This window comes from Neofelis nebulosa, chromosome 7, assembly GCF_028018385.1.
Source record: "Neofelis nebulosa isolate mNeoNeb1 chromosome 7, mNeoNeb1.pri, whole genome shotgun sequence".
Classification (NCBI taxonomy): Eukaryota; Metazoa; Chordata; class Mammalia; order Carnivora; family Felidae; genus Neofelis; species Neofelis nebulosa.
Window position 1 is genome coordinate 28,036,429 of NC_080788.1, and position 16,006 is coordinate 28,052,434.

The 16,006-nt window shown below is 42.1% G+C and overlaps 1 protein-coding gene across 1 annotated transcript in view; it reads right to left on the minus strand.

The window, feature by feature from the left end:
- Window positions 1–16,006, minus strand: part of OCA2 (OCA2 melanosomal transmembrane protein) — a 483,960-nt gene that overhangs the window by 273,370 nt on the left and 194,584 nt on the right. The window contains exons 16-18 of the mRNA XM_058736912.1: window positions 7,637–7,784; window positions 5,626–5,683; window positions 2,278–2,386 (exon numbers count right to left, since the gene is read on the minus strand). Coding sequence (XP_058592895.1) covers window positions 2,278–2,386; window positions 5,626–5,683; window positions 7,637–7,784 — 315 coding nt within the window. The remainder of the gene's footprint in view (window positions 1–2,277; window positions 2,387–5,625; window positions 5,684–7,636; window positions 7,785–16,006) is intronic.

Sequence of the window (16,006 nt, forward strand, 5' to 3'; positions counted from 1 at the left end):
TATTTTGCCAGTTTCACTATGATATGTTGTGCAGAAGATCATTTCAAGTTATGTCTGAAGGGAGTTCTCTGTGACTCTTGGATTTCAATGCCTTTTTCCTTCCCCAGATCAGGAGTGTTCTCAGCCATGATTTGTTCAAGTACACCTTCAGCCCTTCTCTCTCTCTCTCTTCCTCTTCTAGAATTCCTATTATATGGATATTGTTGCATTTGATTGCACCACTTGGTTCCCTAATTCTCCCCCTCATACTCCTGGATTTTTTAATCTCTCTTTCTCAGCTTCCTCTTTTTCCATAATTTTATCTTCTAATTCACTTATTCTCTCCTCTGCCTCTTCAATCCGATCTGTGGTCACCTCCATTTTATTTTGCACCTCATTTATATCATTTTTACGATACTATTTCTTAGTCCCTTGATCTCTGTAGCAAGAGATTCTCTGCTGTCATCTATACTCTTTTCAAGCCCAGCAATTAATATTATGACTATTATTCTAAATTCTTGTTCCATTATATTGCTTAAATCGTTTTGGATCCATTCGTTAGCTGTCGCTACTTCCTGGAGTTTCTTTTGAGGAGAATTCTTCCATTTCATCATTGTGGATAGTCCCTGGGGTGGCATAAAACTGCAGGGCACTTCCCCTGTGCTGTCTGGAGTAACTTGTGTTGGTCAGCAGGGCCATAGTCACACCTGATGTCTGTCACCAGCCCACTGCTGGGCCACAGTCAGACTGGTGTGTACCTTAACTTCCCATCTCCTAGGGGCAGGACTCACTGTGGAGTGGTGTGGCCCCTGTCTGGGCCTCTTGCACACTGCCAGGCTTGTGGTGTTGCTTTGATGGGATCTGGCATATTAGCTGTGGTGGATCCACAAGGTGCACAGGGATGGGAGGGGCAGGATCAGCTCGGTTTGCCTTTGGTGGTTCCCTGCAGGAGGGGCCCTGCAGCACCAGGAGAGGCGCCGACCCGTGCCCATTCGGTGAACAGGTTCCCTTTGGGTTTTTGGCTGGGGGATGGAGAGGGAGATGGCACTGGTTCACACCTTTGTTCCCTGTTGAGCTGAGCTCTGTCTTCCAGGGTTCAACACCTCTCCCTCCTGGTGTCCTCTTGCCCTCCCGCTCTCCAAGCAGAGCTGTTGACTTATAACATTCCAGATTTAAGTCCCTCTGGCTGTCAGAATTCATGCAGTCCAGACCCTCCACTTTTGCAAGCCAGACTTGGGGATTCCACCTTGCCAGGTGGGCTGCCCCTCCACCACCCCAGCTCCCTCTTGTCAGTCCATGTAGCACACACCACCTCTCTACCCTTCCTACCCTCTTCCGTGGGCCTCTTGTCTATGCTTGGCTCCAGAGAGTCTGTTCTGCTAGTCTTCTAGCATTGTTCTGGGTTATCTAGGCAGGTGTGGGTGGAATCTAAGTGATCAGCAGGACAAGGTGAGCCCAGTGTCCTCCTACGCCACCTTCTTCTAAAGTTCCCTACCATGAAGTACATTTTGGAAGTGGTTTGAGTTTTGTTTTGTTTTGTTTTAAGTAATAACACCAATAGAGAGAACTGTTAAATCAGAAAAAAAAAAACCTAAGGAATGTGGAAAATATTGATGAAGAGTGGAAAGATGCCAGAGTTAACAAGATATCTTGTGAGTTCAATTTTCAAGACAGTCATGTCTCAAGTGGGAACAGGCCCTACAACCTTGACACAGGGCTTGAGAAATGGAAAGGGAGAGTCACAGCACTGTGAAAGCAAGCAACATACAGGAAAGGGTAGGAGAACAGGTTCTGCTGTGTGGGGAAAACAGAGGCACCATAGGGAACAGGGGGTTGTAAAGACCTTTTGCACTCCTCTGGCCCTTTCAGTGCTCATCTAATCCTCATGTCAAGTTGCACAAACTGTAGGACTCTGACCTTGTTGATGTGACCTCCCATCTCTTCTGAAGTGCTTCTCAAGCAACAGTTTAAAGATCTGGTTATCAAGTATGAGAGAGATGATAATATCTACTCCATATTTCTTCTAATGTTAAACCCTGGAGGGGCCAAGGACCCATGCACTAAGACACTAGGGGCTGGAGAGGAATCTCTCTCTCCCTCTCCCTCTCCCTCTCCCTTTCTTCCAGAAAACAAAAGGAAAGGTAGTGGATAAAGGTTTCCTTTTTTCCATCAAAGATGGCCACCCTCCATCTCACCCTCATGACCAATGTCTGGGAACAAGCTTTGAAATCTTCCCTTCCAGACTGTGATAGCAATTGCAAAGCCTATAGACAAAAGGTAACAAAAAATTAGACTCACCAAGATCAAGATGAACACCAGGAACAAATGAATTGAGAAAAAACATGAAAATAACAAATCCCAACACCATCAGGCATTTGGTGAGCAGAATCCTGTCTGATATCCTGTGCTGTAAGAGAGAAAAACACAACTCATTTACTGGGTACAATCTTCTGTTTCCTGCAATGTGTCCATCATCCTACATGACTTGAATCATTACAACTTTCTCCTTAAGATGAAAAATACAACATCTTGAACTTCAAAGAAGATGATAAGGTGATGCGTTATAAATAAAACTACATATTTGGAATTACAGCATTCAAAACCTTTATTAAAAAGTAAACACAATAAATTTAAAGCATAGGACAATCCTTTTATAAAACACCTGACTAAATAGCTTATCAATATGATGCAGAAAGTGCTCCCAGATACACCACAAGAATTAGGTTAGATGTTGGCAAAACCACTGGGGAAACAACATGTAACTTCCAAGGACCTGGCCACACATTTCCACAGGTGCTACATGCTCACATCCTTTTAATTCAACTTTCCTCCTATTACACAAATCCCTGTTCATGGTGGCACCGAGGTTAACATATTCATGCAGTATATGACTCCTGCTGAAGGCTCCTACTATATCCTTTCATGTTCTCAGGGACTCTGGAAGACACTGGCAGTCTCATAGCCATCAAGATAACATCATTGGTAGCCTGTGGAGTCGTTCAGGGGTGACGGGAGGTGCCAGAAAACTCTATAGTACCTTCATTAACCTTAAACGGTTAATGAAAGTACTATACCTCCTTTAAGTGGGCCTGAGTCTCAGAGTAAGATGGGGTGAGGTCCCCAGAGGGTGCTGTGCCCCAAAGGCCACAGCTGTGTGGAGTTGGGGAAAGGAGAGAAATCCAGGAAAACTGGCACAGATGAGCCCTGGGTCATCATTCCCTACCCAAACAGGCCCCTATGTGAATCATGCTCTACCATGTGAACTGACAACTATGCCATGTCCTTTCTTAAGTATGGTCCTGCCAGCACATCTGTCTATGTATATATAGAATTAGATAGATATAGACATGGATGTGTATATATGGATAGAAAGGGAGAGACAGCGACAGATATTTATGGGTATGCATATGGATAGAGATAGAGGTACAGAAAGATGATACAGGTATAGGTATAGAGATATGGAGACAGATGTGTGCATAGGTATAGATGTTCTCTCTGGATTTCTCTACTCATACAGTTAAAGTTGCTGTCATAAAAACTACAAGCATATTCTTACATGTTACACTGGCTCTGTCTGCAGTCCCTAGCCCCCTACTCACGAATCATGTGGGCCACCTCCTGATTATCTCTTCCTTCCCCACCTACTGCCAAAGCTTGTGGCTCAACTGGCCCCTACTCATCTTCTCCTTCCCACTTCCAAGGAAGGCCAGTTTGGCTAGATGAGTCTATGATGGTGAATTAGGAGGAAAAGGGCATGGCCCCTCACTTGTTGTAAGGGGAGGCACTATAAACCCTCCATGCAGCCATGTTAATCATAGAATGTAGGCATTACCATGGGCAGTTCTAGGATTGGGAATGGAGGGAGCAGGAAGATCAAAGAACATTCCAGCATCACTTTGCTGGCGTAAGCGGAAATGATCCAAAATGTATTCCTATCTGTTATTTTGAGTGTCTGTCAAATTTTCTCCCTTTGCCTTTCTGGAGCTATCACAGTAAGAACTCTTTCATTTAATACAAGCTCCTTGTTTTTCCCTTCCACTTCTCTTCAATCCTCATCCACCTCGTACACAGAGAGATACACAATCTTTTCCCTAATTCACAGCCAGCAACTACATGGTCTAGCAAAGTAAGCAGGATCTGCATAAACCTGGGGCCCAGAAAAGTGTCATAGCTACACCCTCCTTTCCTAACCCCAACCATCTCAGTGGTGCAGAGATTGGGAAGAGAGACCCAAAGGACACATTACCCATCAGGACCACCATACCTAAATTTCTTTATAAAGGGACAAAATGTTCCTATCATAATAAGAAAATGGGTAATCAATCTCTCCCTAGGAAAGAAACTACATGGATTTGAGATTTCACAAAGATATAATGTCTCCCAGCATATCTGGAGCAGAGTTCTCTCAGCTAGGAGAGGGGCACTGTGTTCTCAGGCTAAAAAAAGGTCCATTAGGGGCGCCTGGGTGGCGCAGTCGGTTAAGCGTCCGACTTCAGCCAGGTCACGATCTCGCGGTCCGTGAGTTCGAGCCCCGCGTCAGGCTCTGGGCCGATGGCTCGGAGCCTGGAGCCTGTTTCCGATTCTGTGTCTCCCTCTCTCTCTGCCCCTCCCCCGTTCATGCTCTGTCTCTCTCTGTCCCAAAAATAAATAAAAAATGTTGAAAAAAAATTTTTAAAAAAAATAAAAAAAGGTCCATTAAAGCAGGAAAATTATCAACAGAACTCAAAAGTTACAGCCCACCAGAAGTCAGAGCCATATGAGAGAATGTACACCACACACTCCATCTCTGTCCCTAAAGCTGTTCCATCTCACACTGCATGCCTCATCTGTTTCTGCCTCAATCTCCTCATCCACGCAGTGGGAACCATAAGACCTGCCTTTTAGGATCAGGAAGAGCTGCAAGAACCTCAGGCACCCAGCCAACTTTCTCTGCAGCTGAATTAACCATAGAAAGGGCCACTCTAGGGGCGCCTGGGTGGCGCAGTCGGTTAAGCGTCCGACTTCAGCCAGGTCACGATCTCACGGTCCGTGAGTTTGAGCCCCGCGTCAGGCTCTGGGCTGATGGCTCAGAGCCTGGAGCCTGTTTCCGATTCTGTGTCTCCCTCTCTCTCTGCCCCTCCCCCGTTCATGCTATGTCTCTCTCTGTCCCAAAAATAAATAAAAAACGTTGAAAAAAAAAAAAAGAAAAGAAAGGGCCACTCTATCTCAAAGGGTATTTAAAAATTTTAACTTTTCTGGGGCGCCTGGATGGCGCAGTCGGTTAAGCGTCCGACTTCAGCCAGGTCACGATCTCGCAGTCCGTGAGTTAGAGCCCCGCGTCAGGCTCTGGGCTGATGGCTCGGAGCCTGGAGCCTGTTTCCGATTCTGTGTCTCCCTCTCTCTCTGCCCCTCCCCCGTTCATGCTCTGTCTCTCTCTGTCCCAAAAATAAAAATAAAAAAAAAAACGTTGAAAAAAAAAATTTTAACTTTTCCATTTCAGGACAAAATAGACCTATCATGCCTGGAAAATGATTTTTCCCATTTATTCCTAGAAATAACTCATGTCTTGTGTACAACTATAGGAATAAAAAGAGAAATTACTTTCAGTCTTAACTTTTGTGAAGCAAGAGGTGATTCAGAAATCCCTGAGAGAATAAACCACAGTACCTTTTTCTGGAGTTCCTGGATATTGGTCTCCCAATTTTTATCTTCCTGTGAGATTTGTCTAAAAGAGAAAAAGGCAGTCTCATTATTTTCCTGGAGCTACCGAGCAGTGAGATCAGCAAGGCAGCAGTCAGCGCATGTTTAGCATGGACCTTTGGCCTAGATACCAGGCACTAAGTGATGCCTGATTTGGCCACATACTGGGCACACCTAGTCATTGAAGGTGACCAGTGAACTTGGGTTTATGGATTGGAAAAGATATTTCTGTATTTCCGAAGAAAAGTAATACAGGAAATGAATGGAATGTTAATGAAGCAAGTGTGCAAGCATGTGTATGTGTGAGCATGAGCACAAGGAATGTCAGAATAATACTGACCAAAATGTGAACGAGGGGGATGACAGTAAGATACTTTTGTTTTTCTCTTTTTACTTTCTATTTTCCTATACTTTTTTTCAAAATGAAGTTATTTTATATTGACAACCAAACTTATTAAAGGAAAAAACATTAAAGAAATTCCACTTGCTTTAGTGGTGATTTTTATCAATGGAAATCAATTTTAAAGAACTTATGTGTCCTTCTCCCTCCTCTGGTCATGGGAACCTCTGATCTGATTCAGTCACCCTCATTTGTTCCAACATGCCTTTCGCTTTTAACCTTTCCTAACAGTCCACGATTTCTGCTTTATTTTCTTCCCTACTAACTAGGAAAATAGAGCTATACTGTGGAGAATTTAGTTTTATGAGCACTTATATGCCACAAGTATCAAAAGAGGCTGACTACACAGCCAGAACAGACCCTAAAGGAAATCACAGCAGACGCAGGCAAATCCTGAAGACAATTTTTTAAAATAATACATACAAACAAAATCTGCAGAGCCAGCATCTTTCATTTACAAAGTTTCTCCTTTTAAGATCTATGCCTGTGGTGGAAGTTGGTCCCCAGCCTGCAATTCAGGACCCTCCTGGAGCCTCAGGACATGAGGTCCTGCTTCCCAAGCACCATCTGGTGGAGGTTGGTCCTAGGCTAGGATGGAGCTGAGACAGCACTTTGCTGGAGAGATAAGATTCCACACATTCCCTGTAGCCTTCCCCCTGGCCCTATTAAAATAACAGGCTTCAAGACCATACTGGATGACCCTCAAGGGTCAGCACAGTCACCACACCCAGCTTCTGTCCTCAGCCCAGGAATACAGGGCTGCTTTCAGCAAACTTCAACATGTAAGATCATTCACACTACATTCACAGGGATTCGCATTTCCTTGCCTTGACAGACCCCTCATTCTAGCCCAGCTCCCAGCTCTGTGGCAGTAATGATTCAATGTCCCTGAAGGGTAGATATGCTCCTGCTTCTCCTATCAGCTCTCCCAAAGTGAAGACAGGTTGGAACTCAGCACCTCATCAGAGTTGGAGGAAAAATTCATCCCTTCATTTTTACCTTTTACATCTCAGCTTTGATTAAAAGCAAATGACAGGAAATGAATTGAGTAGGACTTAACTATTCTTTGAGTCCCTGAAAATCAACTACTGGGAGAGTATTTTGTTAATTTCTTTGTTATATTAATTGTTTTTGATTCTTGTTATAGAACAAGTGTTATGTGTGAAGGTGTGACAGGCAGTGCTTGAGTGTGGATTTAATCCCCACTGTCACTCTTTCCTAGCTGTAGAACCCTGGACAAGTTGCTCAAATTCTCTGAGCTTCAGTTATGTCATCCTTAAACTGGGGCTGGTACCAGAACATATTCCAGAGATCTAAGTGAGGGTAGACAAAATAATGTGCCACAAGAGACTTACACAGCTTCATTGGCATGAAGCTAGTGTTACTATTTTGTAGTACCATGAAGTACTCTGAAGAAGCATCATTTTAACTTACTTGACTTGTACATTGACATTTAGACACCATGGGGGGTGGTAGTAAATAGGTTATTGATACAATTCAACCATTGAGCACAACTGGTAAAATTGAGAGCCACTGCTATAAACCAAGAGTAGCCCAAGCAGGGTCCTGGCTTGGTACCTGTGAAAGGTATGCAGCCTTCGGGCCAGCAGGTGCTCCAGTGCCTGCACCTTCCCCAGGAGCAGGCCCCGAACTGCTGTTTCCTCTCGGCTGGCCGGGCTGATGCGCTGCGCAGTCAGGCGCCAAACGTGGATCTCGTGCTTCAGTTCTGCAGGAAAGAAAAGCCAAGGCTTGAGTGTCCCACCACCTCAGACATCAGCAGGCACCTACTCCCCTCACAACCTTCCAAGACTACGAAACATATACCTGATGATACACAAATAACCAAGAACCAAACCAAAGCAGTGACTTAGCATTCGTGTTATTGTAATAGAACCAGGAGACAAAGCCCACATTAAAAAATTGCCATGGATGCAAAGTAATGTGATTTTGGTGAGAAATAAATTCTTGAATATACACATCAATGCTATCACCCAACAAACTTTTCCCCTCCCAGGGAATTACTTCTTACAGCCAGGAGTTTGGATCTCTCAGCCAAAATCCAGACACTGTCTAATCATTGAAGTAGATCTAGTGAACATGGAAGATACAAGTGTAGTTCTCAGCAGGAAGGCATCTGACAAGAGCAGGAGGTAGTGAATGCCCTGCCTCCTGACCAGGCCTCCAAGCTGAGCTTGCATCTGTGAAAGAACACAAGTGAGAGAAACATAGACAAACTTATGTAATGCACAAATTAATAGAATGAGGCAAATTTTACTCATCATTTCAGACATCTTCTGGTATAGAAAAGAGGAATGAATTGTCAATTCATTGGCTCCTAAAATATCAAAATCTTTTATGAAAATTTATACTTAACCTCTATTTTACAGTTAAAGGTGCTACAGAAATTTCTCCAAATATCCACCAAAAAATATAAGGAAGAACAGTATTTTCATCAATCACCTCTTATGTGCAATGTACTATACCTCATATCACAAGAATTCAAGATGAGAAAGACAGAACCCTTTGAAGCAGGACTAGAGCACTGAGTCTAGCTCAGAGCAGAGGCAAGGCAGGCCTATTATCTAAATACTGAGAAGTAGCACGTACTTGTGGTTTAGTGACTAGGAAAACACCACTGTTTAAGCCCCCTCTATTCAGTACACAAGAGTTGATTACCTACTATGTGGCAGAGCTATTGCAAATTGCATCAAGATTCAGAAAAGAGAAGTGGGAGAGAATAGGGGCACTAAAACTATTTCAGTTAACACACGCTTTTCTCTAAAGACCTAGCCTTACAAAGATGACAACTCTTTGGAAGTAAGCTATGTAATGTGTTTTCATCAGTTCATATTGACACTTTGTAGTTTGCCAAAATAAAAAATAAATAAACTTGGGTATAATTCAAAATCTTCTTCAGAGAAACATATCTATAATTTCCTTTCAGAGAGCCTCATATCTCATTAAACAACCTATGAGGTTATGATAACATTAAAAGGAGGAACAGGAGGAGGAGGAGAAAATCGAATAAACTAGACTTCTGAATGACTGAGCACAAAAATATCACACAGGGACAGGAAAGGAGAGATGAGGTCATGCAGAGGCTTCAGTGTAGGTGTTTCGTCCAATACTGTGAACCACATTACACAGAAGATATCATTCAAAGCCCATCCATAAAGTACAGAGACTTTCCAGCCTGTCTTTCAAGGCATAGGTGATGGTCACTTTCCCAAGTGGATCAACTTTAAAGAGCTAAACAAGAGCATGGCTAGTCTCTGAGGCTAGTCCATGCAATGAAGGCTGGGAGGCCTCTCCCCATCGATGTGTGGAGAAGCAGAGCCTGGGAGTCACTGCTGCATCCATGAAACTGGCCTTCCAGGTCCCCAGGGCTCCTTTCTGCAGGTGTCCTTTCCAGACGCAGCCTCAGCCGCTTTGTGTACACCTAGAGCCTAGTTGCCTTGTAATGTATCAAATCAAACAGGAGGAGCTATTCTCCCCAGATAATCCCCATGCATGAATCCTTAGGTAGTGTACTTTTGTTTTCATCATTTTGGAATGAAATACATCATCACTTATCAGGGAATTTAGTTGAGAGATTTTGCCCAGGGAAAGGAAGCTCACTGCCTGTACCGAGAACCCAAGTGCATTTGCTCCTCAGTTCTCAGGCTTCCTCCACACCTCTTCTGCCATCTCCACACCCTCTCTTCTCTGCTAAGCTCTAAGACTATGGTTTCAATGGGCTACTTGAAATTGCCCTCTGCATCTTGTGCTGTCAGGTTCACAGGTAAACATTCCATCTTCCCTCCACAAAACTCTCTCTCCTCTCACTTTCTTAGTTTTTATATGACATCATTCATCTTCCAGGTATGTGAGCCTGAAATGTCATTTTGGTCTTATCAATGCCATTCTTCACTATTTCTACACTGACATTATTGGGCATGTCAGATACCATGCTAGATGCTAAAGGATAAAAATTAATAAGTTACAGGATTGGTCTCCAACAAGTTAGAAAGAGATAGAAGATATGTCATAAGTAAACATGAACTAGGGCAGTACTGGGCCACAAAAACAGTTAAGGATATACTGGTATAGTTCTTGTTCCTGTCTCAGGTCAACCCTCCACTTGCTCCTGTCTCAGGTCATCAGTTTGTCCAGGCCTCATCTCCTCACACTTACTGACTCTGATTCCTCCTCAGTAACCTCTAACTGGAGTCACTTCCTACCAATCCACCCACGGTTAGTCATAAAACACTGCTTATTCTATTTTATAGATAGATATATATATATAGACAGATACAGTTATATAGATAGATATATAGAAAGAAGACACTTTATCTACCTTTATATTTACCTATCTTCTAGGAAGATAAATATATCTAGGCTGATCTATCTAGAAAGATAGGGTAGCAAATACACAGACAGACAGATAGATTCCTTCTTTCAAATTGGTTTACCATGGCTTGCAGAATAAAGCCAAAGGTCTACAGGAAAGACTCTAGATCCTCAAATGGCAAGTGCTTTTGTGAGCTCTGACCCGCTATATAAGCTCTTACCTTTTCCACGCTGGCCCCTGACCAGGAGATATCATCAGATGTCTAATCTCCACCTCTCTGATTACCTCCTGTCCCTATGTTCCTGAGCTTTTCAACCAACCTCTTATAGCATTACTTGGGGTTACCATATACATGATACAAAAAGGTGAAGACATTACCATGTGGGATGTGCTCTCTCACAGGATGTGGGGAGTGCCAGAATGCCTAGAGGAGGGTCATCCAGCTCCAAGTTCTGAGTTTCAGGGGAAGATGCCAAGGCCAGGAGTTGAGAAATGGAATTATACTACTGTAATTTTCTTATAGTTTCTTATAGTTTATGTTAAGCAGTATCACTTGAAGTTAGTAGTATAACTATCACTAAATTCACAAAACACAACTATAGCCAAAAATGTAACAGCAAAAAGAAAAGATAAAATGAAATATTTTTAAATATTCGATCAATTCAAAATAAAGCATAAAATGAATGGGAAAGGATAAAGAAGAGAAGGCACAAATAGAAAATAACATGATGATACACTTTAATCATATTATTAATCATGTTAAATATAATCTAAACGTACCAATTAAAAGAGAGATTATCAGGAATTGGATAAAAAAAGCAAGACCCAACTGTTAGCCACTTCCAAGAAATTCACTTTAAATATAGAGATAAGAGAATGGAAAAGATATACTACCCTACAACCAGCCAAGAGAAATCTGGAATTGCTACATTAACAACAAAATAGATGTCAGAGCAAGAATATGAATATAGATATGGGAGCTCACTTTATAATGATAAAGGTAAAGGTATAATGATAAAGATAAAATCTTCAAGAGGAAATAATCCCAAATGTTATGTACCCTAGTAACAGAATTTTGAAATATATAAAGCAAAAATCGTAACTGTAAAGAGAAATAGGCAAATCCACAATCATAATTAGAGATTTCTATTTTCATCTCCCAGTAATTTATTGAACAAATGGATAGAAAATCAGCAAGAATAGGGGCACCTGGGTGGCTCACTTGGTTAAATGTCTGACTTTGGCTCCATTCATGATCTCATGGTTCATGATTTCGAGTCCCAGGTTGGGCTCTGTGCTGACAGCTCAGAGTCTGGAGCCTGCTTCGGATTCTTTGTCTCCCTCTCTCTCTGTTCCTACCCCACTCGCACTCTGTCTCTCTCTCTCTCAAAAATAAATAAAGGTTTAAAATATTTAAAAAAAATAAAATCAGCAAGAATATAGAAGACTTGAATAATTTTATCAGCCAACTTGACCTAATTGACCATACTGACAAAATTTCACCCAACAACAGCAGAATACATACTCTCTTCTGGTACATACAGAATATCTACAAGGCTAGACATTCTAGCCATAAAACCATCTTAATAATTTAAAAAGATTCAAGTTTTACCAAGTATATTCTCTGGTCACTCTTAAATTAAATTAGGTAATTGGAAATTCTCCAAATATGTGGTAAATAAGCACTTCTAAAATATCCAAGGATTAAAGAAATCAAAAGGGAAATTAGAAAGTAATTTGAACTGGATGGAAATGAAACAAAACATACAAAAATTGGTAGGAGGTCACTAAAGTAGTACCTGGAAGGAAATTTAGAGCACTGAACACCTATATTAGAAAAGAAGATATATATAAAATTAATAACTTCAACCTCTACTTTAAGAAACCAGAAAAAGAAGAGTAAATAATCTCAGAGTAAAAAGATAATAAATATCAGAGTATAAATCACTAAAAGAGAAAAATTTAGAGAAAAATCTATATAATCAGAACCTAGTTCCTGAGATCAATAAAATTAATAAAACTCTTGGGGCGCCTGGGTGGCGCAGTCGGTTAAGCGTCCGACTTCAGCCAGGTCACGATCTCGCGGTCCTTGAGTTCGAGCCCCGCGTCAGGCTCTGGGCCGATGGCTCGGAGCCTGGAGCCTGTTTCCGATTCTGTGTCTCCCTCTCTCTCTGCCCCTCCCCCGTTCATGCTCTGTCTCTCTCTGTCCCAAAAATAAATAAAAAACGTTGAAAAAAAAATTTTTTTTTTAAAAATTAATAAAACTCTAACCAGACCCATCAGAGAAAAGCAGAGATAGGAGAGGATTTAAGATTGTGGCTCAATAGGGGGAACCTATGCTTGCCTTATCCTCAAAAAGCTAGATAGATATCAAATCATTCCAAACGCCCAAGAAATCAATCTGAATCCTGAGAGAATAAACTGTAGAACTAGAGTGAGAAAAGAAACCACATTGTGGAAGGTGGTAGGTGCAGAGACATGATTCTGGGGAGAAAAGAATCATGGGTGCTCTGAAGGGGAGGGAGCCTTGATCTTGGAGACAGAATAGAGGCAGATAAACAGAGAGAAAGCAGCACACAGGGGACTTCACAACAGAAACACTTCCCCAAAACCACTGCCTGGGAAAACTGGAACAGCTGATTATCACAAGTTTTTACAAGCAGCAGAGCTCAAAGTGTGAAGTTTTAGAAGTCCATGCCACTGCCAGATGGAGCCTGGCAGACATAGCAGTTCTCCTGTTGGAAAGGAAGGCAGAAGCCTAGGAGCAGACAGTGGGGTCTGAGGATCCACTGGGTCACACTAGGAAAGACAGTTCCCCTTCTTGGAGTGCATTTGGGAGAGGTGGCACAGCCTCTCAGGGGTCAAAAGAGTTGGAGGGTGCCAACATGCTGCCTCATTCATTAGCATAGGAACAGAGACATCTGCTGAGGGCAGCAAGCCTTGGTGCCTTGTTTTTTGCTGCACTTTATCATAAATTCTGAGCCTCTGTGCGATCCTGCAACTGCTTTTCTGGGACAAGCCAGAACCAGCTGCAGCATGGCAAGACCCTCCCCCAGAGGATCAGCATGGATCCATGCTGCACCAGTTCCCTAAAATTTGGACTTTTGAAAAACAGCCACATGCCTGAGATAAAACACAGGAGTACTGTGCCACCTGGCAGGCAGACAGCTTGGGCACAGACAAGGTGAAGGCAGGGCTCTAATGGAAGCCAAGGACACAAAAAGGGAGACTGCTCGCTCTTCTGTGAGGGCTTCTAGAACAGTGGGAGCAGATTCCCTGCTCCAGGATGAAAGTGTGGGGCAAAGCCATTTTCCCCAATCCGTCAGCACTAACAGACTTCGGTGAGTAACACAGTACCCCCAGTGGAGGCTGGAGCTGCTTACACCAAGCCCCACCCCACTACACCCTGCAGGTACATCTTTACTAGGGCAAATCAGCCTGTGAACCAGCACAGCAGGCCCTTCACCTAGAAGACCAACACAAAACCCTCACACACACCAAGTCTACTGATTGTAGAATGCTGCAAAGTTTCAGCTCTAGTGGAAATAGGATCAGGTTTATTTTGACAAGCAGACAAAAGCACACCTAGTTAAAACACCACACACCTAACAAAGTCAAACATGCCTAGACCCCTGCACCCCCCCGCCAACTGCAAGCAAGAAGAAACTCTTCAGAGAACTGACTAGAGGGGAAAAGCATCCTAAACATAACAGCAGAGTGCAAACTCTGAAACACTTCCTGAAGCACCAGGCCTTGGATGGTATAAGACCTCTTTTTAAAATAGCTATTACTCTCAGGAGCAGAAAATATAACAGGCTTTCCTAACATACACACACACGCACACACACACACACACGCACACACACACACAGTGACCTAGAAAAACTGACAAGACAGAAGAATTCACTGCAAAAGAAAGAACAAGAACAGGTCGCAGCCAAGGATCTAATCAAAACAGATATAAGTAATATGCCTGAACCAGAATTTAAAACAACAATCACAAAGATACTAGCTGGGCCTGAGAAAAGCATAGAAGACACTAAACAATCCTTTATTACAGAGATAAAAGATCTAAAAAGTACTCAGGCTAAAATTTTTAAAAATGCTATAACTGAAATGCAAAACCAACTGACTATAATAACAAGGAAGGATGATGCAAAAGAATGAAATAGTGATATAGAAGAGAAAATATGAAAAATAATAAAGCTGAAAAAAAAGGGAAAGAAAGGTATTGGATCATGAATGTAGACTTAGAGAACTCAGTGACTCTAGAAAGCATAATAACAGTCGTATCATAGGAGTCCCAGAAGAAAAAGAGAAAAGAGGCAGAAGGTTTACTTGAGTAAATTATAGCTGAAAACTTCCCTAATCTGGGGAAGGACTTAGATATCTAAATCCTGGAGGCACAGAGAACTCCTATCAAATTAAACAAAAGCCAGCCAAAGCCAAAATATATCACAAGACAATTTGCAAAATACAGAGACAAGAAAAGAATCCAGAAAGCAGCAAGGAAAAAGAAACCCCTCACCTACAAGGAAAGAAAATTGAGGTTAGCAGTAGATCTGTCCGCAGAAACCTGGCAGGCCAGAAGAGAGTGGCAGGATATATTCAACATGCTGAATGGGAAGAATATGCAGCCAGAAATACTTTATCCAGCAAGGCTGTCATTCAGAATAGAAGAAAAGATCAAAGTTCCCCAGACAAACAAAAAACTAAAGGAGTTTGTGACCACAAAACCCGCTCTGCAAAAAATATTAAAGTGGACTCTTTGAGTGGGAAAGAAAGACCAAAAGCAACAAAGACTAGAAAGGAACAGAGAAAGTCACCAGAAACACCAATCTTACAGGCAATACAATGGCACTAAATTCTTCTCTATCAATATTACTGTGAATGTAAATGCACTAAATGTTCCAATAAAAAAAATAGCGTATCAGAATGGGTTAAAAAAATAAGACACATGTATATGCTGCTTACAGGAGACTCATTCTAGACCTAAAGACACCTGCAGATTGAAAGTGAGGGGATAGAGAATCATCTATCATGCTAATAGACATTAAAAGAAAGCCAGAGTAGCTATACTTACATCAGACAATCTAGATAAAAACATTTTTTGTTAATGTTTATTAATTTTTGAGAGAGAGAGAGACACAGTGTGATTGGGGGAGGGGCAGAGAGAGAGGGAGACACAGAATCTGAAGTAGGCTCCAGGCTCTGAGCTGTCAGCACAAAGCCCAACACGGGGCTCGAATCCATGAGCTATGAGATCATGACCTAAGCCAAAGTCAACCACCAAACTGACTGTCACCCCAGCACCCCCAGACAATCTAAATTTTGAAATAAAGACTGTAACCACAGATGAACGAGGGCATTATATCTAATTAAGGGGTCCATCCATCAAGCAGATCTAACAATTGTAAATATTTATGCCCCCAATTTGAAAGCACTCAAATATATATTCAGTTAATAACAAACATAAAGAAATTCATTGATAATAACATAATAGTAGGGAACTTAACACCCCACTTATAGCAATGGATAGATCATCTAAGCAGAAAATAAACAAGGAAATAATGGCTTTGAATGACACACTCTACTAGATGGACTTCATAGATATATTC